Raw genomic sequence first — 26,769 nt, 5'->3', positions numbered from 1 at the left:
AGTGTGTATCTCCACAAGGTAGTGGATGCAGGTGTTGTACTACTTGATTCTTGAGGGTCAAGGTGAGAAGATCAACTGACAATAGGATAGAGTGTGATCCTTACCTCTCATGGTAGTGGTATCTTGCCCAAGGTTACTTGGGAGCAGGAGCAGGAGCGAAAGCGGGAAGCAGGAGCGGGAGCGGGAGCAACATTTTTGTTAAAATTGGCAACTAGGCCAAACTCCATGTGGGTAATCTTATTTATGGTAGCTGATATTTTTCATGGATCCCTCTCGTCGAGAGGTGTAGGATTGATCTAAAGATCACCCGATTCCGATAAGTATTCATGGAGTTATGAATTTATTTGTGTCATAAGACAATTCGTCGAAGTCGGCTAGCAACCAAATGAACCCCACATGTGCTCAACATTTTAGTATAAAAAGAGGTGACTTGATGGTCATTTCTACACACACTTTTATCTTGATTTATCTCCACTTGTCTTGGGTTTTAGTGGAAGAGAAATCTAGGAGTGGAAGCCCTAGAGGTTGGAGGAAAAGAAGGCAACTCTAACATTATGAGGAGGATAGCCCTAGTATCTACTCTCAAGTGAGAAGTCCTAGGATGCAGTCAAGTGAGAAGCTCTAGGGTGCTGTCAAGTGAGAAGCCCTAACGTAGTCAAGTTTATGGGCCGCAGTGAGGGTTTGCTGTAGGTGATAGAGTGGTAAGTAAGGGTTCTTCCAAGTGTGTATTATTGGGTAGATTAGGTCGAGGAACAGCTGTGTGGACAACGGAGTCTTAGCCAAAATATAAGGGGTCAAAGGAACAACATGAAGGCTGCTCTAGACAATGTGAAGGGGCTATAGAGATAGTGTGGCCTTAGCCACAGTATGGACCAGAAGGACAACATGGAGGCTGCCCTAAACAACATGAAGGGGCTGTAGGGAGAGCGTGGCCTTAACCGCAGTCTTTAGAAGGTTGGTTTGCTGATTTGTATGGAGGGTAAGGGCAGTAGGATGATGCCCTAACCAGTGATCGAATTCTGTCCATGAACAACAGTACAGAGGTGTTGGATACTGCCACATAGGAGCTGCAATGTTTCTAACAAATAGGACAATGGGGCAACAACATGTTGGGAAGGCAACTTTGATGGGACAACCTAATGACATAGGATAGCTATGAAAATTGTGCAGTAGTGGCACAAGTGGGACAACTGCTAACTAGTGCAGCAAAGTAAATAGGATAACAAGGTACATAGTGCTGTATATACTATAGATGCATGGGAAAGCAAGGTACATAGTGTTGTATAGATACATGGGACAACTGTGACATGGCAACAAAGGCACATGGGACAACAAGAAGCATGGACAGTAGCAAGCATGGTAAAGCATGGACAACATGGCAAGCATGGACAACATGGATAGCATGGCAAGCATGGTGCTGCAAGTGTTAGGATATTCCGACACATAGGATATAGTTAAGTTCAACTTGGTCTAGTATAGAGTTAGGTTAGAGTTAGGTAAAGTGTGTTTCTTTACCGTTGTACATTTTGTAACTTACAATCCGACGGTCACGATATGTAGTGATCCGACGGTTCACTCTCACCTCGGTATTACTGACACTTGATCCGTGGCTTGACACCCGATTGGTCCATGAGTTCTATTTAAAGCGCATGGAGGGTCATTGTTCGGGTAATCCGTGCATGAGAGAAGCTTATGTAAATTTTCATTCTTTGATTAATAAATTGCCTGTAGTACCCACGTTGGGACAGGCCGTGGACTGTTTCTCTCCTTGCACTTTGAGGGTTTTAACCACGTCAAAAATACTGGTGTATTGATTTGAGATCTGGTTGTGAGCAGTGTCCTTTTGGTGTTCTTTCTGAGGAACTTACCCTGTAAATTCCTACAGCAAGCACATGAGACATTATGTATGACAACATGGTTATGACACATGGGACAACAGTGCAGCATAAGGTGCAACAGTATGATGTGTACAACATGGTCATAAGGTCCAACATTGTGATGATGGGTGCAGCATGATGACGAGATGCAACACAATGATAGGTGAAAGAGTCACCTTGAAGAATCAGTTGAAGTGCCATGTCTTCAACTGATCTCATTTATCATCTTCTTAGAGATGATCTATGCTCTTATCTAGATAAGTCAAAGTGTTGACTTCTGTTGTAAATGTACTATCTCTGTCTCTCTCTATGTTGAACTATTGAAGAACATATAAGAAGAATTGATCAAGGGTTTCCCCATATTGGGGTTTGTCCTTGGCTAGTGCCACATCTTGTGTCCTCTTGTCTTGGCTTGTCTTCTGCGATCTATGTTTATGTTCTATCTGTAATTTACTTTAATGCTAATGTGATTGCTAATCTGGAAAAGATATTGAGCTAACTGTGAAAATTGAAATAAATTGCTCTAAGCATAGAACATACCTAAAATTAACATGGTATCAGAGCTGAGGTGAAGACAAATCCCAAGAAAGAGTAAAAGAGCAACCATTGAAGACAGTTGGGAAAGGACAAAATGATCAATGGATTCCTCATCCCTCTTCTAATTCACCAAGGGTGAAGTCGAAGCAGAGAATATTATCAGAATGGTGCAACGAAAGTTTCTGATGGCCTACAGATCACTTCAATGGGAAGTCTGAATCTAAGGGTGGAAGGAAAGGCAGATGCCTTGTTTGTAATAAGTTTTGTCATTATGCGAAGGAGTGTCCGAGGCAGGGACACATCACTTGATGATGATAATAATCATTCCAGGGACATCTTCAATGATCGGAGGAATGATAGGTAATGCAGGTCATCAAGGAAATATTCAACTGTTCAAAGAAAGCAAGGAACCCCAGGTATGAAGAATCAAATGTTGTTTCTAATAAGATAAAGAAGCGTTATCTTATATTGGCACTCTCCTTCAGACTCTTTGGGAATTTGGCTTATTGATTGTAGTGCTTCAAGGCACTTCATCGGATAGAAGGGTGCTCTCTCTAATTTGGTAGAGATGGAAACAATCGTGGGATTATACTTGTAATCGATGCCACCTATCCCGAAAAGAGTGTAGGGAATGGTACCCCTCAATTGAATGTGGGTAACTCGATTCATTTACAAGAATCTCTTTTATGTACCTAATCGCAAGAAGTACCTGGTGTCCATTTCGACAATGGAAGTCAAAGGTTTCAGGGTGGCATTCATCGATGGAAAGGTATGTGTTTGAAAATAAAATTTTGAAAGATGCTTTTACTCATGGGTTCAGGGTTGGTAATTTGTATCAAGTTGCAGGATGGTTCATTGGGGATCATGTCAATTGACATATCTCATCTATAACACTGGAGGTCTACTTATTATAGGAACCTAACCGATGTGAGTCAGATGGTGACTGGGATGCCTGAATTCAAAAAGAGCATGAAGGTACATGTCTGAGTTGTACCGAAGGAAAATCTTACAAGGGGACCATTCCCGTCATGTAGCAAGTCCATAGGTTTGGAACAACCCGAGGGGTTTGAGATTCATGATTGGGAATCTCATGTATGCAAATGGAAGAAAGCCCTCTATGGCTTGAATCAAATCACCCCGGTCTTAGTATGAGAGGATTGATAAGTTGTCTGATGAAGCTGAGATTCACTAGGAGTGAAGGCGATCCAAACCATTGCTCGAATGTTGTGGATGATAGACCTCTCATACCAACACCTTCTGAGGACGACCTATTTCTGACAGGTGCAGACCGTCTCATTTGCATAAGTAAGAGGGAGTTGGATTCCAGATGTGGAATGGTAAACTGCAAGCCCGCGACTACCTCGAGGATCTTAAGATTCAGAAGTTATATGGTAGTGATGCTGGACCAGATTTGGGAAATGCCTCTGAGTTTCATAAACTCATTCGCTTTGATGTTCTTGGTGAACTTCCGTCCGGATATATGTTTTGTAGTTATCATGGTGAGCTCATAAATGGTTGAGCCTCACTAGATTGGTGCCAAGGATCTTCTAAGATATCTTCGGGGCACAATCACTCATAGATTGAGATACAGTGCTGGAAATATGACACTGCATGTTTATTCGAATGCTAACTGGGCAGGCAGTGTGGAGGATCGCAAGAGCTCTTTTGAGTGTTGCTTCTCTTTGGGTTCTGCTCCAATATCCTGGATGATTAGGAAGCAGAAGTCGGTTGCTATAAGCACCGCTGAGATCAATTGGTTCAAAGCTATTTTAAGAGAGTAGAGGTCTTGGGTTCAAGTCTCCATTTTGTGGGGGCGGATTTTTTCATTCCCGCACATTCGCGCACTTTGCCGGCAATTTCAACAATTTTTTTTTCAAAAAGCCATAACTTCTTCATCCGGAAGCCTTTTTCAGACCCGTTTTTTTTAAAACCGCCTATTTTTTCGAGATCTATTTCTCCTGATCTTAGATTCCACATTGCAGACCTTGAGACTCCTCATGAAGCATTAGAAAAACTCGCTAAAGTTTTTGGGATTAAAAATGAAATTAGAGCCCATCAACTTGAAAATGAGCTGCTTACTTTGGATCCTAATAATTTTTCTTGCATTGAAGATTTCTTGTCCAAATTCAAGAACCTTAGATATCTCTTGGAAGGTGTTAAAGTTAATAAAGAAGATGGTAACCTTATTTATTCCATCCTTACTAAGTTGGGACCAGCCTACTCTGTATTTGTTTCCACTTTCCATTCTACAAGGGAAGCTTTCATTTGTCAAGGAAAAGACTACAAGGTCCCTTCCTTTGACTCCTTTTGTGATTCCTTAATAAGAGAACAAGAAAAACTCTCACACCTTGGTCTTCTTAATCTTGGAAACTCTTCCACGAAAGCGTTGGCCGCCCAGCAGCAACCAAATTCAAAGAATCCTAAGAAGTCATATCCTCAAAAGAATGGTCCTAAACCATCTCAGCCTCAAAATGAAAGATCATTTCAGCAAAATGATAAGACCAATAAAAACAAATGGAAGAAGACTGATAGACATTGTAACTTTTGTAATCGAGATGGCCACTTAGAATCTAAATGCTTTAAGAAGATGGAAGCCTTGGAAGCCGCAATGAAGAAACATAATATCCATGTGGAGCCTACTTCAACTTCAACTTCCGGAATGGGACTGGAACTGTTCATCTAGACAATGGTCAGTTTAATGATGTATTATGTGTTCCAACTTTATCCTGCAACCTTCTATCTGTCTATCAGATAACTCATTCAGGTGAAGGTAAAATTGTTGAATTTTCACCTCATGATGTTGTAATCAAGGATCTAAAAGATCCTAAATAGATTCTAGCTACTGGTCTTGCTAATGATTCCAAAAGGTTGTATAAGTTTCACAACTTTGGGTCATCAAATCTTCCCTCAGTATTTATTGCTCATAATGATGAAGTGAGCAAACTTTGGCATGAGCGATTTGGTCACTTAAACTATCGCTCCCTTCAGCATCTATGTAAAGAAAATATGGTGACAGGTCTTCCTATGGTATCTTGCAGAGATGGTGTTTGTTCCGGATGTGTACTCGGAAAACATCATCAGGACAGTTTTGACAAACGTGCCTCTTGGCACGCCTCAGCCCCTTTACAGCTTGTGCACAGTGATTTATGTGGTCCTCTTCCTGTTGCTTCATTCTCTGGCTGCAAGTACTTCTTAACTTTCATTGATGATTTCTCCAGACGCACTTGGGTATACTTCTTAAAACTCAAGAGCGAAGTATTTAACACCTTTTTGGCCTTCAAAGCCTTTGTTGAAAAACAATCTGGACATCAAATTCTTAAGATAAGAACTGATAATGGTGGAGAATATGTTAAAAACACATTCATCAACTTTTGCACCGAAAATGGAATTCAAATGCAACATACTGTTCCGTACACTCCACAACAAAATGGTGTAGCTGAAAGGAAAAATCGCACCTTAAAGGAAATGGCTAATTGTATGCTGCAATCTAAAGGACTCAGTCTTAGTTTTTGGGCCGAAGCAATTAATTGTGCAAATTATATAATCAATCGCACTCCTACTAAGGTTCTAGAGAATATCACTCCAGAAGAAGCTTGGAGTTCCATTAAACCAGATGTAAGTCAAGTGCTAGTGAAGTATCTACCTAATTCAAGACACAATCTAGCACACTCCTTGTCAGGGACCAACTTGTCTAATGCTGTCATATACCCATTTTGTACCTTTGGATCTTTATGGGGTTTGGCCCTAACCCCACCCCCAAGTGTAGGTTTTCCCAACCAAGATGGAGAGTAGTATTTTGGCATATGGATATACGCCCAATCATGTAGTGGAACATTAAGTTTATCCCATTGTGCACACACAAAATTGTGAATAATTTCATACCTGTTGGGATCTTTTTGATGAACAAGATCTTTTATTTACCCCAACATGTTATCGTTTGCTCATACACCTCCCCAATCACTTGTGCATCTGTATCTACAAAATGAATCATGTTATAAATGGCTTGGTCTATTGCAAAACTTCCCTCACAGTGCCCAAAACAAAACATCAAGAGCGGTCTCCACCTCTTCAAAATGTTTCCTATCAACTGCGGTTGGAGCCCTATCCTTTAATACCTACTAGTGTTTACATGATACCATGCTAGCCAATGACTCTTACCTTCAAAAGGCGCCTGAAGGTGAGGTAATGGCTAGCAAATCTAGTCTTCGCAATCTACAACAACTCCAAACTTGAGTGACTGCGGAAAATCCCATGGGTATCGCCGTGACTGGTAATAAATTTTATCATTCTCTTGCCTCTCTTGTACAAATCACCAATCCATTTGTATTGAGGGTGTTTTTTCTTAATACTATCATGCATCAAAAGGTTCATTGTGTGAACCAAACACCCAAACCAAAATATGTTGGGGTATCTCTCCTCAATAACTGCTCCCATTGCCTTACAATTAGAAGCATTATCAATGATGACTTGTATGACATTGTATGGCCCAATTTTTTCAATTGTTTGAAGTAATGGTTCTACAATGTTGATGGTTGTCTTAAACTTTTCTGAGTAATCATATGTTGAAAGGAAGATTGCACCACTGGTAGACAGAGCAAGATCAATTATCAATGACATGCTTTTTGTTGAAATATGTAACTAGGTTCGGCCTTGATAATGACATATGGAATCATGAATTTATGTATTTGATGTAAAGAGAAAATAAATTTATTATTTTTTTTTCTTGAGGCATGGGTTTCATGTTCAAGGGAAATTTATTTTTAAGTCAAACACCCATTGAGTGCTTTTAGGGCTTTCCATTTAGTTTACAAGTCAATTGAGTCATTGTCATGTATTGAAGACCTATTTGGGCATGTTACATATTCTAAAGAAAATTTATTTGAGTCAAAGTAGAGTCAAAAGACCCTCCAAGACCTCATCATGGTGAAAAATTCAAAACGACCTACATGAAGGGACAAGTCGGCATAAAGATAGAAATTCATATGCATCAAAAGCCTATATATAAGAAGGAATTCGACCTCATTTGGACACACTCTCAAGTAAGTTCGATCTCCTCAAGATAGACGCTGGAAAAGGACGAAAAGGAAGAGAGAAATCAAAGTTTTTGGCCTCTCTCTCTCATGTTAGGGTTTCTACAAATAGTTGGGCAAGTCGAAGTGCTGAAAGTTACTAGGCAAGTCGAAGTGTTGGATAGTTGTTGGGGTCGAAGTTGTAGAAGAAACTGTTGGGTTGAAGTTCCAGAAGAAATTGTTGGATCAAAGTTCTAGAAGAATTTGTTGAAGAAGTTGGGGTCAAAATTGCTATGAAGAAAGCTCATCAAGAAGAAAGGTTGACTTGGTCTTAGAGGGGTCTTTGAATTCGTCAATTGAAGTTATATAGGAAGAGAATAATTGTGGTGGGTTTTCCTCTCAAACAGAGAGGTTTTGGCCCTGTCTGATCACCTATATCTTGTGTCCTCTTGTCTTATTGTTCTTTGTGGTTTGGTAGCTATTTGATGATAAGAACACACTAATAATCAAGTTGAAGAAGAAACTAATCATGATAAGTAAAAGGATATCACAAGTAATTATCAAGAAAGAGAAATCACCTAACTTGCTTCCCACTAGATTTCTCAACATGGTATCATAACTAAGGTGACTACATCAAGGAAAGGCGACTGAAGAAGGACCAACAAAAGGAGTGTCAAGAAAGGTCAAGGCATAAAAAAGGACATCATATCATCAAGAAGGGATAAGGGCCAAACAAAGGAGCATCAAGTAGGACTATCCATCTCACAGATCATCACATCTCAAAGAAAAGAAGACCTCAAAACCCTAGCTCATTCGAAGAAGGGTTCTACACTTGAAGCATTCTTGAGAAGCTCACATCATCATCACAAAGAAAAGATCTCAAGGACCCTTCCTCCACTCAGAAGATCTACACATTGAAGCATCATGAAGCGGCCCATTACATTATTACTAAGTACTTGTGGTCCCTTACATGATACGGGTTAACCACCTTAGTTATTACTATGGCCCATCCCATTATTACATTATTTCCTTGGGTACCTCCCTTTGTACTCCATATTATCGCCCTAGTTATACTACACCCTTCCTCCACTCAAAAGATCTACACATTGAAGCATCATGAAGTCCCTATATCCAAGGGAAGCAAGAAAAAGCACTACCGTCATCATCAAGGAATCAAGGTGATCTCCCTCTTCTTGAGTCAAGGATCACTATCAAAGCATACTTGAAGGAAGACATCTTCTATTATCAACATCACCAAGAAAGGCATCAAGTTGAAGATTTCATCATCTAAGAGTATCTTCACTTGACAATCAAGTATCGTTATATCTATGTTTGAATCTATTAAAATGACTTCATTTTGCAAGGAGAGCAACAAATTGGTTGGGTCATCAAACTTCCTTGCATGGAAAAGAGGAAAAATTTGATCCTCGTAGAGAATGAAGTTATTGGTGATATAAATGGTAAGGTTTCTAAGCTATCACAAGAAGAAACTCAAGCACTGACAAAGTATATGAAGGGGGAAATAAGGGCTCAAATGATCCTTATAGAATCCATCAAGAAAATCCTCTCATACCTTATGTATCAAAGTTGGAGTCATGAAAAGAAATCTATGAGAGGTTAGTAGAATTATTCTCCGTAAGCATCGCTGGAGAAGTCATATCTTTGAGAATTGAGCTATATAAGATGAAGGTATAAAAGGAAGAAGGAATAGCCTCGTATCTTATGAGGGTGTCAAAAATACGAGACCAACTGTAGGAGTTGGGGAAAATAATGTCTGATAAAAAAATGACCACAGTGGTGCATAATGCAGTACTAGAAGAATGGGGCAACTTCGTATCAAGCATCTATGGAAAGAAGGAAGCCACCCCATTCAGTGAACTTTGGTCATTGTGTAAAATTGAAGAAACTAGATTGAAGGAAAAAAGCGATGCGGGATCAAACGAGCAAGTTTAAGCATTTGCTGGCATGGCTAGGAAGAAAGGAAAATTTGGAAGTTTGGTCCTTAGAAAAAGAAAAAGATCAATATGTCAAAGATCCAATCCTATGGTTGTCAGGAATACGGGCACTGCAAGCGAAATTGTCCTAAACTCAAAAAGGACAACAAGAAAAGGAAATAAAGAATTGAAGCCCATATCACCGAAGCAGAAGAACCCGTTGAGAAGAAATCCAAAGGGATAGATCTTCACTATTAAGGTCTCTATAGCAAGGAGATGTAGGAGGTGAAAACACCTCTACTATGGTGAAAGATAACTATCACAATAGAAAGCATTATAAGAATGATAGGATGCATCATATTAGAAGATGGCATACAAGAGATCGTGACATCATTATAGAATCTTGTAAAGGATAGCTGAAGTAGAAGTCCACATGGTTGTAGCAGTCATCATAGAAAGGAAGTAGCTCTTGGTAACCTCATTGAAAGCATAAGTAGTACTTTTGGGTAGAAGAAAGTCATATGGCATAGAGTTCATCATGCATCATCATCAGTAGGAAGGAGCATTTTGCAGGATGAGGATAATCAAGATCCTCTGTTGGAATTTTCATAGAAGGTTCACCTCTCTTGGAAGAAGCAAGTGTCTCTCTTATCATTTCAGCTTGTATGGAATCCATTGTTTAGAAGGATGATGGTATCGTGACAAAGGAATGCAACATGTCAAAATGGATGAAGAACTTTCAAGCAAGGAAGGGAAGTTGCTGAAGGAAGTCTAGATGACCATAAGGAGAAAAGAGGTATGCATATGTTTGATAGATTAAGTCATGTCATCATATAGTTGCAGACAACATGGACAAATGCTCTACCTCATGAGCATGCTCAAAGAAAAGGGATCTTTTCCCTTGGAAAGATGCATGAAGGCATGGTTCACATATTGACAAGCTGAAATCAACATAATATGCCCTCATATGGAATATGAGGTAGTCGACAAAGATGAAGGAACTATGGATGGACGTTCCTGGGAAGCAATATGTGAAGAAAGAAAGAAGAGATCGTAAAAGATGCAACTATAGTCACAAGAAATCAACATCCGAAGAATTGGCTAGGAGTCAGGACATCTACATATAGAAGGATGTTTATATTGCAAGAAGTAGATGTGATGATGAAAGGCCATCACAAAAGGTAACTTTGATTTGATGTTCATTTTTTATTTTTGAACAACATCTGAATGGGCTGATACAGGGCTACTGAAAGAGAGTTGTAGATGTCACCTACAACTAGCGCTCATGTGATTGGATGAAAGATCTTGATAGATAACATGACTTGGAAAAGGTAGCGGTATGAAGAAAAGCTAGATGTGGACTAGAAGATCACTTTTCGATAAATACAAGGATGACATGACTAATATGGTTCTTGAAGGAAAGTGATGGATGACCGATGCCCTACGAAGAAAAGCCTAGAAGATGAAGGCTCCATAATGATATAGATGAAATTCATGACATTGAAAAGGAGGAGCTCTACAAGCAACTGAAGGTACAATGATCTCCACCAAAGAGCAGAAAGTTGTTGGAAACAAGTCCCTAGTTAAGAGGGAGCTTGGACAAGTCCCTAGATAAGAGGGAGCTTGGGTACATTCCTTTTATAGGAATGGGTATATCTTCCCTAGTTGAGAGGGAGAGATAGACACATCATTCTTGTCTTCATATTGTGAAGAAAGGATGGAGGATTGGGTAAGCATCTGACATTCGACATTATTTGAGGATGAGGTAGGGCATCCAAGATAAGAGTAGTCGAAGATGATCGATATTTTTTGAGAATTAGGAATCCAAGATAAGAATAGTCCTGGAAGGACATAACTTGTGAACACACAAGTGGGGTATGTTTCTTGAGAAACAATGATGATGGTGTCTATCAGTCATTGGTCTTGCCAGCATTATGCTCTGATCTTGTGGAGGGATAGAGTTGTTAGTCAAGGCCTTGCTATGTGACAATGCTAGTTGATATGGTGCAATGAGATGGCTTACCAATCTGACTCTTCTTATGAGAATTCTTCATATTGAGAATGTCCAAGTACCTTGTATGGATTATGAATAACTCTCTAGTTAAGAGGGAGTGTTGAAATATGTTACTAGGTTTAGTCTTCATAATGACATATGTAATCATGATTTTATGTATTTGATGTAAAGAGAAAATAAATTTATCACTGTTGTTCTTGAGGCATGGGTTTCATGGTCAAGGGAAATTTATTTTTAGGTCAAGCACCCATTGAGTTCTTCTAGGGCTTGTCATTTAGTCTACAAGTCAATTGAATGGAGTCATTGCCATCTATTGAAGACCCATTTGGGCATGTTACATATAAAAAAAATATTAGAATCATAGTAGAGTCAAAAGACCCTCCAATACGTCGTCATAGTGGAAAGATCAAGTCGACCTACATGAAGGGACAAGTCGTTGTACCCCTCAAAAGCCTATATATAAGAAGGAACTCGACCTCATTTGGACACCCTCTCAAGTAAGTTCGATCTCCTCAAGATAAAAGATGGAAAATAATGAAAAAGAAGAGAAAAGTCGAAGTTTTGGGTCTCTCTCTCTCTCTCTCTCGTGTTAGGGTTTTTACAAGTTGTTGGTCAAGTCGAAGTGTTAAAAGTTACTGGGAAAGTCCAAATGTTGAAAGTTAGTAGGCAAGTCGAAGTGCTGAAAGCTATTAGGCAAGTCAAAGTGCTGGATAGTTGTTGGGGTCGAATTTGCAAAAGAAACTGCTGGGTAGAAATTGTTGAGTCGAAGTTCCAAAAGAAACTGTTGGGTCGAATTTCCAAAAGGAACTGTTGGGCCGAAGTTGCATAAGAAACTACTAGGGTCGAAGTTGCTGTGGTTGAAATTGTTGGAAAGAAAGCTCATCAAGAAGAAAGGTTGACTTGGTCTTGGAGGGGTCTTTGTCAAGGGTCATAGGTCTTGGAATTTGTAAGTGGAAGTTCTATAAGAAGAGAAGAATTCTAGTGGGTTTTCCTCTCAAATGGAGAGGTTTTGGCACTGGCTGATCGTCTATATCTTGCGTCCACTTGTCTTATTGTTCTTTATGGTTTTGTAGTTGTTTGATGATAAGAACACAATAATAATCAAGTTGAAGAAAGAACTAATCAAGATAAATAAAATGATATCACAAGCAGTTATCAAGAAAGAAAAATCACCTAACTTGCTGCCCCTAGATTTCTCAACACCTTTTACATTTGTCCAAACATTAGATACAATGGATACCCCATGGTGATTCCAAGAATTTGTCATTTTATTTTTCATGATCAAGTCCCATGGTTCTAGCCTTGTCATTCCTAGGGCTCTTGTATCCTTTGAGGGCATTTTAATAGCAGAGACAATTTCATGCCAATAAGGTGAGTGAAGAACATTGAATGGTGTCCCACATGAATAGAGAAACCAATAAAATTTTGCATTCGCATCATTCCTACACCCTTCGTAAAGGAAATTCGATATGGTTCTAAGCCTTAAAGGGATGTTTTTCTATGCCTCTATATCCACTACCATGGGAGGATGCTAATGGAGTTCTTAGTCTATGTGATTTGTGGGCTACTGGTGTCATGTTTAAAGTCACCCTTTGATCTTTTAGATTTGTATTGGGCTTCCTCCTCTTCCCTTATGTATTTGGCTCTTTGATGTTGTGACACATTTCCACAAGTTTGATTCGTATTTGTTTATTTCCATCCCATGGAATTTTCCCACAGAGTTCCTTTCTAGCACGGGTGTATGAACACGTGTAAGTGTTTTTGCAATGGAGGCATGTAAATTTAGTGGTTCCACCCCGTTCCTCCATGCGGGCCTAGAAACATATTTTCACAATGGGTTTTGGCCTGGTTTGGTTTTTGTGCCCTTATCATCTCCACTCTCATTATCCTCCTCCTCCTCCTCACCAAGGTACTCCTCTCTGGCATTTTCAAATCCTCCACTACCCACTTCATCGTCTTCATCACTCATTCTTCTATTCCCCAACACCATCATAGCAAGAAAAGGGACCAACATCAAGAGAATGCCAAGACATATAGCCATGATGTTTGAAGTTTTAAACTTTGGTGGAGTTATCGATTCTTGCCTCCAATAAAATGGAGGAATGGGAATGAGAAAGAGAGAAGAGAACATTTTCATTTAACAATGAACATATAAAAAACACAAATGCTAGATTAGAGTCTAGGTCTTACCTCTTTGGCCTTCAATCCCAAGCTCCAATTTCCCTTGCAAGCTCCTCAAGCTCCCAAGCAACCCTCTCAATCTTCCTCAATGCAAGATCGAATTCCAAAAGCCCTCTCTTGTTCTCACAATATGCAAATGGTGAATTGTGGGAGGGTAGAAGGTCTTTAATTTCTTTTGGCCCCTCCCTTCCCTCAAAAAACTTGCTGCATGGTCGTGCCTTTTTCAACCACGGGGAGAAAATTTGTTTAGGTGGGAGTAGTCAGGAGTGATTGCCCCTCGATTGCTCCCGCTTAAAAAAAATGGGAGCGGTTAGGGAGCGACCAACTCCTCGTTCACTCCCGAAAAAATATGGAACAATTTTTTTTTGAAGGAAGTGTGCTCCCGATGTGGCTCCCGAGCAGAACGCGCTTCGACAGTGGATTCGGGGGGGGTTTCCTTCGCAACTTTGACCCTACCTATTGTCGATCGGATATGTAGGCTGGCAGATTAATCTCCCCTATTGTCTGTGGATATAGGGTGGAAGCCGAAGCTCCCTTATGATGAATAGAGACATCATTGTTTAGTTGATGATCGAAGGAGAGACAAGTTGAGACGTGATGTGATGAGATGGATGTCTTGTTGATGCAGCTGAGATGAAGGTCATGCAACTTGACCTAGAGACCAGCAGGGTTTGGAGGATCTAATCGATCTCCCCTACCATCGGTTGTGGATTGTTCTTCTTCAATGAGACGAGATGAGATGAGACATGATAAGACATCTAAAATGAGATTTATGATGCAGATGGAAATTCCTTGCTAGCTGAGAGGGAGTGTTGAAATTTGGGCAACTATGAGACGAATTTCCCCATAGAAATCCAAAGACCTCAAGAGTAGCCCATCTCGCCCCAAAGAAAGAATTCAAAGTGGTTAAAGGAAATATTATTGTTTGATGTGGAAAAGTCTAGTTGGGCAAATAATTATTAAAGCAATCATTAAAGGTAAATATATTTAAATATCATTTTGAACAAAGTTTGAATTTATAAGTATTTCCCGCCAAATTCTAAAGTTGGCTTGAAGGCATCTATTTTGGTCCATTTTAATGTATATAAATATTGATCGATCCTCGTCTCAAAGCATAATTTAGATCTCTCAATGGCGAAAGGTTTGAGGCTATATTTATGAAATAGTGCGAATGTCAGTGGCTCGTTCTTATAATGGTTCGTATGATTAAACTATAAGGATCACACATATGACTGTGGCACGATATATTTTATGGCATCACTTTTGTTCCACGACTCAGATCCTTCTTCTCTGTGGCACGTAACAACCATCTGTTGTTCACTACAATAGTGGCTCGGTGATTCATATCATCATAGATGCATTGCTCATGTATTCGCAGTGGCATCGAAGCATCGAATTGTATTGGCATTGAATTAAATTACAGTGGCTCATTCCACTGGTATCACATTTTTGTGGCATACGATATGTCACTATGGCTCGTATTAAAGTCTTGTGACTTGCATTGTTTCCTTGGCTTGATATGTTACAGTGGATCACATTATTTACTTGGCTCGCTACATTACAGTGGATTGCATTGTTCCTTGGCTTGCTTGTATTTCTTCATGGCTTGATCTAGCATCTTTGTGGCACACTATTGATACAGTGACATAGTGGCTCGATGGCTCCTCATGGTGGCTCGTATATCCTCACAAAGACATATCTTTGTGGCTCGCACTCTACAAGGGTTGCAGAGGTTAATTATGGCTCACATTATCTTATCTATGAGACTCGTTTTTTTGTTGCTCGTTTATCTAGTTCTGTGGCACTCATCTATCTTAGCAACTCTCAATATGTGACTCACACTTTGCTTACCTTTGGCATATGGACAGTAACATGTATGACAATCAAGATAGGTTATGACACTAAGGTATTGATAAAGTAACCTTTGATATGGCGAGAATAACCTTGATGGAAATACCCTTATTAATAGAGAGTGATCAATATGACAGTGACCTTACTCTTATATGTTGGTAGTGACCCTTGCTCTTATATGACTACAATGACTTGGATATTTGATAGTGATTTACTTGACAGTGACAGTGACCATGTTACATAACAGAGATCTTGATGTATGACCTTGCTCTTATATGATGACAATGACTTGGAGATTTGACAATGATTTACTTGACGGTGACAATGAACATGTTACATAAGAGGGATCTTGATGTATGACCTTGACAGTGACAGTGACCTTGCTTACGATACATGGTGACAGTGACATGATGGATGATGCATAACAGTGATCTTGCTATGACAATGTTCATGACAGTCGCTTTGATGATACCATACTCTTGATGACAGTGATAACATGATGGATGAAAAATGTGACAATGACTCTTATGGAAAATGTGATATTGTATGTGACAATGATATGATAGCATGTCACTTGGACTTGTTTCGTTCAGTGCACAAATGAAGTTGTGAACTGACTTGGGTTGGGTCTTGGAGGCCTCGTGTGATTGATGCATCTCATTCTTAATGTACTTTGTATCTTAGTGGAACATTTGATGAATATCTAATAGAAGAATGTTAAATTATGGTATGTTCTATGCTTAGAGCAGTTTACTTATTTTTCTTCTTATTAGCAACAGATTAGCAATCACATATGCATTAAGTAAAGTGCAGATAGAACATTAAATGATCAACAGAAAACAAGCCAAGACAAGAGACATAAGATGTGGCGGCTAGCCAGGGAAAAACCCCAATGCGGGGAAACCCTTTGATCGAATCTTCTTTTATCTTCAATAGTTCAGTAAAGAGAAATAGTACAAAATCTGAATTCTGTAATTTTATATCAGCGGCAACAAACCCTAGATCAACAAAGTCAAACTTGGTCAAAGTAGCTGAAATTGACCTCTAAAATACTTGGTTAATTTCCAGTCAACTTTTCCTCGAACAACCTGAAGAAACAACCCTTGAACAACCCCAAAAGGTCAGTCAATTTGCAGATTTCTGAAGTCAACTTGCAGCCCTAAACCATTGTTTTACAACCAGGCCGGCTCAACTCGGAAACGGCCGAGTCAAACCGAGCCGGTAAAAAAATGTGTGACCAGGCCAGCAAACCGGCTCGGTTGACCGAGTCATTGATGACCAGGCCGAGTCATCCAATGACTCGGCCTAGTCATCAATGACTCGGTCAACCAGGCCGAGTCCGTATTGACCAGGCCTAGTCATTGGAAAACGGCTGGGCAGCGTAAAAAATAAATTTTATTCACTTTTTTTTTGGATTTGTGCTGTGAAATTAATCTGTTTGGATGTCTGTAATTTTATTATGAAGTACACAATGCATAAAGTATGCCATGAACCATGGTATGAAGCAATAATGGGAAAATGATAATTATAAATTTTACGAGCCATGTCTGAGAAATGTCAAATCTGAAGTTGATATTTTCGAAATATATCAGGACTGAGGGCCAGCTGAATGCCCTTCTCCTGCTCAGAATATCGGATCTGAAAATGAGTTATTTCAACTCAAAATGATCTCGGAAACTTAACAAAAATGCTGCCCTAGCAATGAAAAACTTGGTTGTGAAGAAACCAACGCTGAAAATATGCTTAAAGTGTTCTATAGCTGTGCTTTCTGGTGAAAAATCAGGTCTGAAAGTGTGCTCTAGCTGCCATAGAAGTGACAAGATGAAGCTTGATTCTTTGAAAATCAGATCATAAAGTTTTGCCTTAACAACTAGCTGGTGAAAACAGCCTGAGAAGTGCAAATTTGTGCCCTAGCTCCCCAAATTAGTTCAACAAAAATCACAAAATGTGCCTGAGATGCTATTGCTGTTGAAAATCTGCAGTATTTAGTTTACCCTAAAAATAGTAGAGGTATGTTGTAGTTGTGTCCTAGCTGCTTGTTGGAGTTTGGTCTCACCAATCAAAAATCCCTTCACAAAAACAGAAAAAGCGCTGAAATGGACAACTTTGGCATTCTACTGGAGAGTGTCCAGTTGACAGTGGTCTGTGGGTCAGACCACATATGTCTTGACTTGACCTGGTTTTTAGGTCATTTGTGTCTGAGTGCCAACTGTGGTTTGAATTTTTGAATGACTTTAATCATTACATAGAGGATCAATGGTAAATCTCTAGATACCAAGTTTGTGACCTTCCGTGGAAGAGATGGAAGGTTTAGGTATTTCACCTCTTGGAAATTGAAGCTCCATGAGCCTACTTTGATCATATGTTGTCTTCCATCTATATTATAATGCTATGTGTTTGGAAACATGAATGAAAATCTTTAAAATTATGTTTTTTTATAAAAAAAATAAATATTTAATGTATTTTTTACAACGACCGAGTCATTGAAATCGACTAGGCCGAGTCATTACCGATTCGGAGTCGGAGTTGGAGTCGATCCTCGGCCGAGTCGGAGTTCTGGTCGGAGTCGTAAAACACTGCCCTAAACTAAGGCAGTCAACACTGGTCAAAACCAGAGGTCAGATCACCTCGATTTTTGTGCCAAAAATTGCAGCCTGCCTAGGAGAGGCAACCACACTCAATCCGCACTTCTGGAAGGTCGACACTTGGTCAACGAGATGACCTGCTCCTTAGCATCCTTTCTGTGTCGTCCTTGCCCTAGGATGTCTTCCTTTCAGCTACACGTGTGAGAGAAAGAGAGAGAGGCTCCTTTTATGCATAGGAGATAGAGAGAAGATGAGTGAATTGAATTGTCCCAGAGTTGCGGGGGAGCGCTCCCCCCCCTTCGAACCCGTTCCTAATCCACGTTCTGGGCGGGAGCGGGTCGAGAGGAAGTTGGGAGCATGCTCCCGATAAAAAAATTTACGCTCCCTATCAAAATCGCCAGTGAGTTCGGGAGCGTCGCTCCCGGAGCGAAAATTACAGCTCGGGAGTGATTAGGGAGCGATCGCTCCCGAGCGTTTAATTTTTGCTTTGAGAGCGATGCGCACGACGCCGGGAGCGATTCGCGCGAAAAAAAATCTGCGGACGCGAAAAAAATTTCATTTAAAAAAAAATTAGTTTTAAAACGACTTGGGGGCAAAACAAAAAATTCATTGTCACTTGAATGAGTTGAGGAGAAGCTGGAGAGCGAAAGAGATTGAGCAAAGGAGCGAGGAGAAGCGAGGAGCAAGCACCGAGGAGCAACCTGCAAAGAGGTTAGTTACGTTAGTAACTTAGTAATTTAGTATTTTAAACCTTAGTTAGGTAGTAATTTAGTATAGTTTAGTTAGTTTAATTAGTTTAATTTATTTAGTAAAAAAATCATGAATCTAAATAAAATTAATAAATTAAATTAATTAATCTAAATTAATTAAATTAATTTTCTCATTCATATTCCCATTCCCATTCCCATTAAATTTTGCAGATTCAAAAGCCTACAAATATCAAATATCATGGACCTGGCTATATTTCTTGGCATTTTCCTCTTCTTGGTCCCTTATTTGGTTATTATGGTGCCGGAGAGTAGGAAACAGAGGGGCCAAATTGAAGAGAGGGATGGAGAAGCTGGAGAAAGTGGATTTGATGAAAACCCTGATGAGGAGGAGCTGGAGGAGGGTGAACATGACTCTCAAAAAACTAAACAAAACCAAACCCCATTGTGGAAATATGTTAACAGGCCTGAAGCAGGGAAAGGGGGTGGAACCACTAAATTTCATTGCCCACATTGCAACAATAATTACACAGGTTCATACACCCGTGCCAAAAAACACCTCTGCAGGAAAAGGCCATGGGATGGAGATAAACAAATAGGAATCAAAACTTGTGCAGCTGTGTCAGCAACAGATAGAGCCAAATACATAAGGGAAGAGGAGGAAGCCCAATACAAATCTAGAAATCAAGGGGTTTCTTTGAACCAACCTCACAATCACAAGCATAAAGAACTCCTTCAGCATCCTCCCAAGGCAGTGGATATGGAGGCATAGGGTCACCAGCGTTAAGGCGTAGAACTATATCAGATTTCCTTGATGAGGGGTGTAGGAAAGATGTGGCTTCAAAGGTTTACAAGTTTCTCTATGCATGTGGGATACCATTCAATGTTCTTCACTCACCTTATTGGCACGAAATGGTTTCTGCCATAAATGATGCCCCTAAAGGATACAAGAGCCCTGGGTATGACAAGGCAAGAACTGTTGGACTTGATCATGAAAAGGCAAAAATATCACATTCTTTGAATAGAATGACAAGTTCTTGGACTGACCATGGGGTGTCCATTGTATCTGATGGATGGACAAATGTAAAAGGCAAGCCATTGATAAGTGTTTTTGCTGTGTCTGTTAGTGGTGCCAGCTTTCTAACTGCATATGATTACTCAAACAAGTTCAAGACCGCCATGAACATTGCAGAAGCATTACTTGAAACAATTGACCGTATTAGGCCATACAATGTCATCCAAGTCATCACTGATAATGCTCCTAATTGTAAGGCAGCGAGAGCAATTATTGAGGATAAATACCCCAACATATTTTGGTTTGGATGTTTGGTTCACACATTGAACCTTCTGATGCATGATGTTGTGAAGAACAAAAATGCACAATACAAATGGATTGGTGATTTGTACAAGAAAGGAAAACAAATGATAAAATTTATTACAAATCATAGCAATACCCATGGCTTTTTCCACAGTCACTCAAGATTGCAGTTGTTGAAGATTGCGAAGACCAGATTTGGTAGCTATTACCTCACCTTCAGGCGCCTGTTGAAGGTAAGAGAGTCATTGGCTAGCATGGTATCAAGTCCACATTGGCAGGTATTAAAGGAAAGGTCTACAAATGCAGTTGACAGGCGAGGTTTTGAACTGGTGGAGGAGGCCACTCTTGATGGTCAGCTTTGGACAAGTGTGAGGCAAGTATTGGATTTCACCAAGCCCATTTATCACATGATTCGGTTTGCAGATACAGATAAACCAGTGATTGGCGAGGTGTATGAGCAAATGGATAACATGTTGGGGCAAATAAAAGATACTGTTCATAACAGAGATCTCGACTTTTGCAAACTGATTCACGATTGTGTGTGTGTACAGTGGAATAAACTTAGTCTTCCACTACATTGCTTGGCGTATATCCTTATGCCAAAATACTACTCTACATCTTAGTTGTGCCAACCTGCACTAGGGGGTGGGATTAGGACCAAACCCCATTTAGATGCAGAGGTAACTAGTGGATATTTGCAAGCATTAGAAAAGTTGATACCGTACAGGGAGGAATGTGCAGCTGTGTGCCTTGAAATAGGCAAATACTTCAGTGGCACTGGTTTGTTTGGTAACTTCCATGCAATGGAAGACTGAGACAGATTTGATTCTCTCACATGGTGGGAAACATATGGCAGCCAGGGACTTTTGCCAAAATTGGAAAAAAAGTTCTTTCACAGGTTGTAAATACTTCTTCTGCAGAGAGGTGTTGGAGCACCTACAGCTTCATACATAATGTAAAAAGAAAGAGACTCAATGAAAACCGGGCAAAAAGCTTGGTTTATGTGCACTACAACTTGAGGTTGTTGAGTCATTACTATGATCGGGCTTATGAGGATCCCACATATAAAATTTGGGACAACCACCCAGAGGAAGACAATTTGGAGGATGGCACTATACATCTTGAAGAACTGGAAGAGGAACTTCTAAGGGATGAAGATGAAGCAGCTACAACAGCCATGCCACCTCCACCATCCAATAGCAGTGCTCGAGTTCCGAGTCTTGTTCCTTTGCTGTCTCCACCTCCATCTACACCCTCACGTGGAGGGCATGTGCCTTCTAGTTCTGGTCGTCAGTCTGTGTGGGAGACCACCACGACCTACTTATACTCTTGGATACTCGTGGCAAGGGCCACATGTAGATTTACAGTTTACTTGTCTCTTCTAGTTTCTATTAGTTTTCATAACTGTTGAGTCTTGAGTCCTTGACTCTTGACTCTTGACTCTTTCATATCATAATGATATTTTTTTGTAAACAATATATGACTGTGACTATGAAAATTTGAAGTTTGAAGTTGGCAATTATAACTCATTGGTAATGATTGTGAATTATGAATATGATGCTTCGTGAAAGACTAAAGTTGTTTCATTTCATTTCATTATTCATGTTTCATTTTATAACATTTCATTTCATGTTAACAATTAGAACTTAGAACTTAGAAATATCTAAGATATTATTTCTTGTAATGGTTAAACTTAGCTTACAAGTACAACTTTGGTGATCAATGATGATAAATGTTATATATTGAATTTTCAATTTTGAAAGCTTGAAGTTGAAACTTTAAGATTGAATTTGATGAATCATGATTCACGAGACTCAATATGTTGCAGTTGTAATATGTATGTTACTAACTTGTGGACATGGTTGATGAAGATTATAACTTCTAGATGATTGATGTGATATGGTTCAATGATCAATCTATGTTTTTTTATGTTTTTTTATATCTAATTCATCATTCTACGTGTTTTTGTTGACATATATGTATCAAAAATTAAAAAATATAAAATATATATATATATTTTTTTAAAAATCGCTCCGGGATTTTCTCCCAAACCAGGAGCTTTTGAAAATGTCGCTCCCGCTCCTTGCTTTCGCTCCCGCTCCCAAGTAACATTGAATTGTCCAAATGAGGAGAATGCTCCTTGTATTTATATGCAAACGTTGAGGTTGAGTAGACATGACTGTTGGGCTTCTGAGCCTACATAAGTTTGCTGTCCGACCTTGACAATTTGTCCATAATCAAAATAAATTCATATCTCCATAAATACTTATCGAAATCGGATGATCTTTAGATCAATCCTACACCTCTCGATGAGAGGAATTTAGGAAAAATATCAGAAGCCATAAATAAGGTTATCCACATGGAGTTTGGCCCTAGTTGCCAATTTTAACAAAGAAGAATCTGGTTGGGTTTTCCCCCTTGTGGGGTTTTGCCCTGGTCTCTGACCTAAATCCTTGTGTCTTTATTGTGTATGATTTTCTTCTATTATTCTTTACTGTTTCGTTGCATTGTTGATGTTATTGTTCTCTTTACATAATTGCTAATGATGAAATGATATTATGGGGTGAATGTTATATCAACATGTTGAAAAGGTTTGAAAATACAATTATCTACAGCAGAGAACACAATCTAACACTAAAATTAACATTAAGTATGGGTCTCCATGCAAGCTCTCCAAGTGTGTCCATGCCATCTAGGGCTCAACGCCCTCCTTCAAAATTCGAAGTGTTTCTCCTCCAAAGTAAGGCATCCTCACAAGCAAGCAAGCAGCCTCCATGTGACCAGCCTGCACAAGGTCACCAAGCTATGTAAAGGTTTTAAATGAACCAAGGAATAAAGCCACATAAACATCCATACAAGGTTTAGCAACACAAGGACAAGGCACCTCCAACTTGTGCATGCCCATCGCAAAACAACCAAGGAATCATCCATACACCATCCATGCCACACATTAAGGTATAAATACGAAGGTATAAAGACGTGGAGGATTAGGTGCTACAACATTGATATGGTGTTAATGCATTATAATATGTTTTGCTAAAATTTTCTTGTCATAACCTAAAGCTACAACATTGATATGGTGTTAATGCATTATAATATGTTTTGCTAAAATTTTCTTGTCATAACCTAAAGTGAGGTTATATCTCTATTCCATTTTGCTGTCTGTTTAATTTTTTATTAAATTTTTTTGACTAGACATCTAGATTCTAACGTATCCCGTGTTCTAAGGTAACCTTGGCATTGGAAATTTCATTAGACATTGATGGCATCATTACCATCTAGATTATCTAACTTGGTCAACGAGGCAAACTAGAAAGAAATTGACATGATTATTATTATTTTTTTTTGACTAGACATCTAACCTACCCCGTGTTCTAAGGGTTACCTCGGCATTGAAAATTTCATCAGACATTGATGGGATCATTGACATCTGGATTATCTAACTTAGACAACAAGGAAAACTAGAAAGAAATTGTCATGATTATTATAATACAACGCATGCCTACTCAATCAAATTCTATGTAAGTTGGCCAAGTCATGCAGTGTTTGCAGAGTGAACACGGACACACCATTACGTAAAGCTATATGGGTAATTTGCAATGCCATGATTATTATAATACAACGCATGCCTCCTCGATTAAATTCTAAGTAAGATGAAGTGATGCAGTGTTTGCATAGTGAACACGGACACACCATTACGTAAAGCTATATGGGTAATTTGCAAACCTTCTAGTAGAGAACTTCAATGCGTAAAGGTATGCAATCTTTAATTGCCCCTTAAAAGAAGCCTAGACTGATTTATTCCATAGGGCTCTTTTTTATTTTATTTTAGAGCACATACACAATATTCTGGACGTATACATATGAAAAGAATAATAGTGTCTCATCATTAATGATGATGAGACAAATATACAAGGCTAGGTTGAGGTAAGTTGATCAAATACGCACTAGTGCAATCCTTTACATCATGTATATACAATTTATATCACTATATATAGTTTATGTTGGTTTACTCTCTTAACTTGTATCCTAACATTTAACATCTTGTTGCTAACATGTTGCTAATCTATAAGGTGATAAATACACACTTGTGCAATCCTTTACATCATGTACATACAATTTATATCACTATATATAGTTTATGTTGGTTTACTCTCTTAACTTGTATCCTAACATTTAATATCTTGTTGCTAACATGTTGCTAACCTATAAGGTGATAATACACGCTTGTGCAATCCTTTACATCATGTATATACAATTTATATCACTATATATAGTTTATGTTGGTTTACTCTCTTAACATGTATCCTAACATTTAATATCTTATACACGCTTGTGCAATCCTTTACATCATGTATATACAATTTATATCACTATATATAGTTTATGTTGGTTTACTCTCTTAACATGTATCCTAACATTTAATATCTTGTTGCTAACATGTTGCTAACCTATAAGGTAATTACATTATAGAGACATTAATACATGATTTGAGCTTATGGTTTGTTCCTCCATTATTTCTAGTCAAGCAAGATATCCATTTCTTTCCTTTCTTTCCATCACACATTAATAGAAACATTTTTTTACAAGTGATTTCCAATATAAGAAACCATTATTCATGCTGCCATCTAGGTGTGTCGTTACTCTACATAACCATTTACACTAATCATCCTCTCTTTAGTTCCTTTTTGTTTAGAAACTTGCATTTCAAGCTCCAAGAAAGGTTCTTGACCATCAATTTGAAGGTCATTAATGGTTTAACTTCTGTCCAATAGGTTATTTAGGTAACTAGCCAAGATCCTTGTTGGTTCCCTAGGAAAGCAATCTAATTACTTGGAAGAACTTAGGTAACTAGCCAAGATCCTCGTTGGTTCCCGGGGAAAGCAACCTAATCACTTGGAAGGACACTACATTATGGATCCTCGTTGGTTCCCGGGGAAAGCAATCTAATCACTTGGAAGGACACTACATTATGGTATAGTGCATTTGCATCAATGTAATCTTTGTATGTTGAGTTTCTCAATACCTATTATCATGTACAATTGTCCCCTTTTGGAAGGGAATGAAGGAAAAACTTAATTATGTGGTAGAATGCAATAGATGTTAGAGAAATCAAGGAGATAATACAACATGCCCTCTATTATTGCAATAGATAATAGAGGGCCTATGGTAAAATGCAATAGATAATACAATAGATAATAGAGAAATGGAGATAAGACAAAAATTCAATAGATAAAAGGGAAATGGAGATAAGACAACATGCCCTGTATTATTGCAACTCTAATTAAAAGTGCAAAGAAATTTCCATGGATTGTATCTAATTATTTGTTTAATCACCAATGAGGCATGATAACATGTATCAAGTATATGCTTTTTATCTTATCTTATAGTGTGTGCTTTGATAAACAATATTTGTTGAGTTACAGTTTAATTGATTGGTTTGGAAAAAACTTTATATTAAGCTCATGGTATAACACTCTTTTAACATCAGTTCATACAATTCTATTTATCAAATATATGTTTTTATATTCTCTTAAAGTGTGAGCTTTGACAAATTATATTTGTTGGGTTGCAATTTAATTTATTGGGTTGGAATTTTTTTTATATGCAAGCTCACGGTATAACACTCTCGGCCAATATTTTGAGGAGTTTATTTCAAATGTTTTGTGTTAAATGTGCAGGTTTTTACAGAAAAATCAAAGCAACTTTTTCCTTTCTAACTACGATGGGCCAAAAGTCCCCCCGGAAGTGGAGACAAGAGACTAGATAGGGTCTTGACTTGTTTTCATATGTGATTGACTTTTCAAAAGGTTTGATTTTTGGTGAGCTGGTCAACAATGCTATATGTAGAATTTGTAAATCAAGGTTGGCTTTTGTTGAGTGGTAAAACAATGTGATCATATATGTAGAATTTGTATATCAAGGTTGGCCATTGTTGAGTGGTAAAGCAATGTGATCATATCGTATCACGTTTTTGAGCATAAATCTTTTTATTTATTAATTAAACTGGTTTAAAGATTAATCCTAAAAAAATATATCTTTGCATCCACTAGTTAATTTTACATAAAAAAAATTATACATGCTTCAAATGTCTTCTTCGTTGTAAAAAAGTAGGCATAGAGATACATTCCTATATGGAGCTATTAAATGTGGGTTTGACTATCTTGATAAAACCAAAGGCATTACAAAGACATGGATTTTGAAAATAATGCATCAAAACATTTAGGGTACAATATATCTATATATAGATTATGGTTAGCACAACCACATTGGTAAATGTGGTTGATATATGTCCATAGACGTTAAACCATTTCCTCATAAACATATTTACTTTTAGGCTTTCACTGGCAGCTCCTATGTTGTGGTTTAGTTAATAACATATGCCCAATAACATGTAAATGTTATGAACAGATTTGAACGTTTAGTCATAGTCCTTTTTCATAGTATTTTTGAATATATATATATATATATATATATATATATATATATATATATATATATATATATATATATATATGTTAAACTTTTTTGGCACATTTTCATTTTTCAATAAGCTATTGACAATCTTTAACTATTTCTGTCATTGTCTTGATGCCCTTCAAAGAGAGTAAAGGAATTTTCACACAGGGTAGCACCTCCCTTAATAATTTGATTCCAATTGATGAGTTGATCTAACCAGTGGAAGAATGGAAGACAATGGAGTACTTCAACTTAACAAGTGGCCAAAGAAATAATATTTAAATTTAATTTATTATT

The 26,769-nt window shown here is 38.4% G+C and overlaps 1 protein-coding gene across 1 annotated transcript in view; it reads left to right on the top strand.

The window, feature by feature from the left end:
* The window catches only part of LOC149139982 (protein MRG1-like), a 353,221-nt gene extending 327,186 nt beyond the window's left edge, over nucleotides 1–26,035 (top strand). The window contains exon 12 of the mRNA XM_089448612.1: nucleotides 25,695–26,035. Within this exon, the coding sequence (XP_089304738.1) occupies nucleotides 25,695–25,733 (39 nt within the window). The 3' untranslated portion in view covers nucleotides 25,734–26,035. The remainder of the gene's footprint in view (nucleotides 1–25,694) is intronic.
* The last annotated feature ends 734 nt before the right edge of the window (nucleotides 26,036–26,769 follow it).

The sequence above is a fragment of the Pinus tabuliformis genome, chromosome X, assembly GCF_031772625.1.
Source record: "Pinus tabuliformis cultivar Carrire ecotype Pingquan chromosome X, CPIR1, whole genome shotgun sequence".
In the NCBI taxonomy this organism is placed as follows: domain Eukaryota; kingdom Viridiplantae; phylum Streptophyta; class Pinopsida; order Pinales; family Pinaceae; genus Pinus; species Pinus tabuliformis.
The sequence above is the reverse complement of the archived record's forward strand: the minus strand, read 5'-3'. Positions and strand labels throughout refer to the sequence as shown.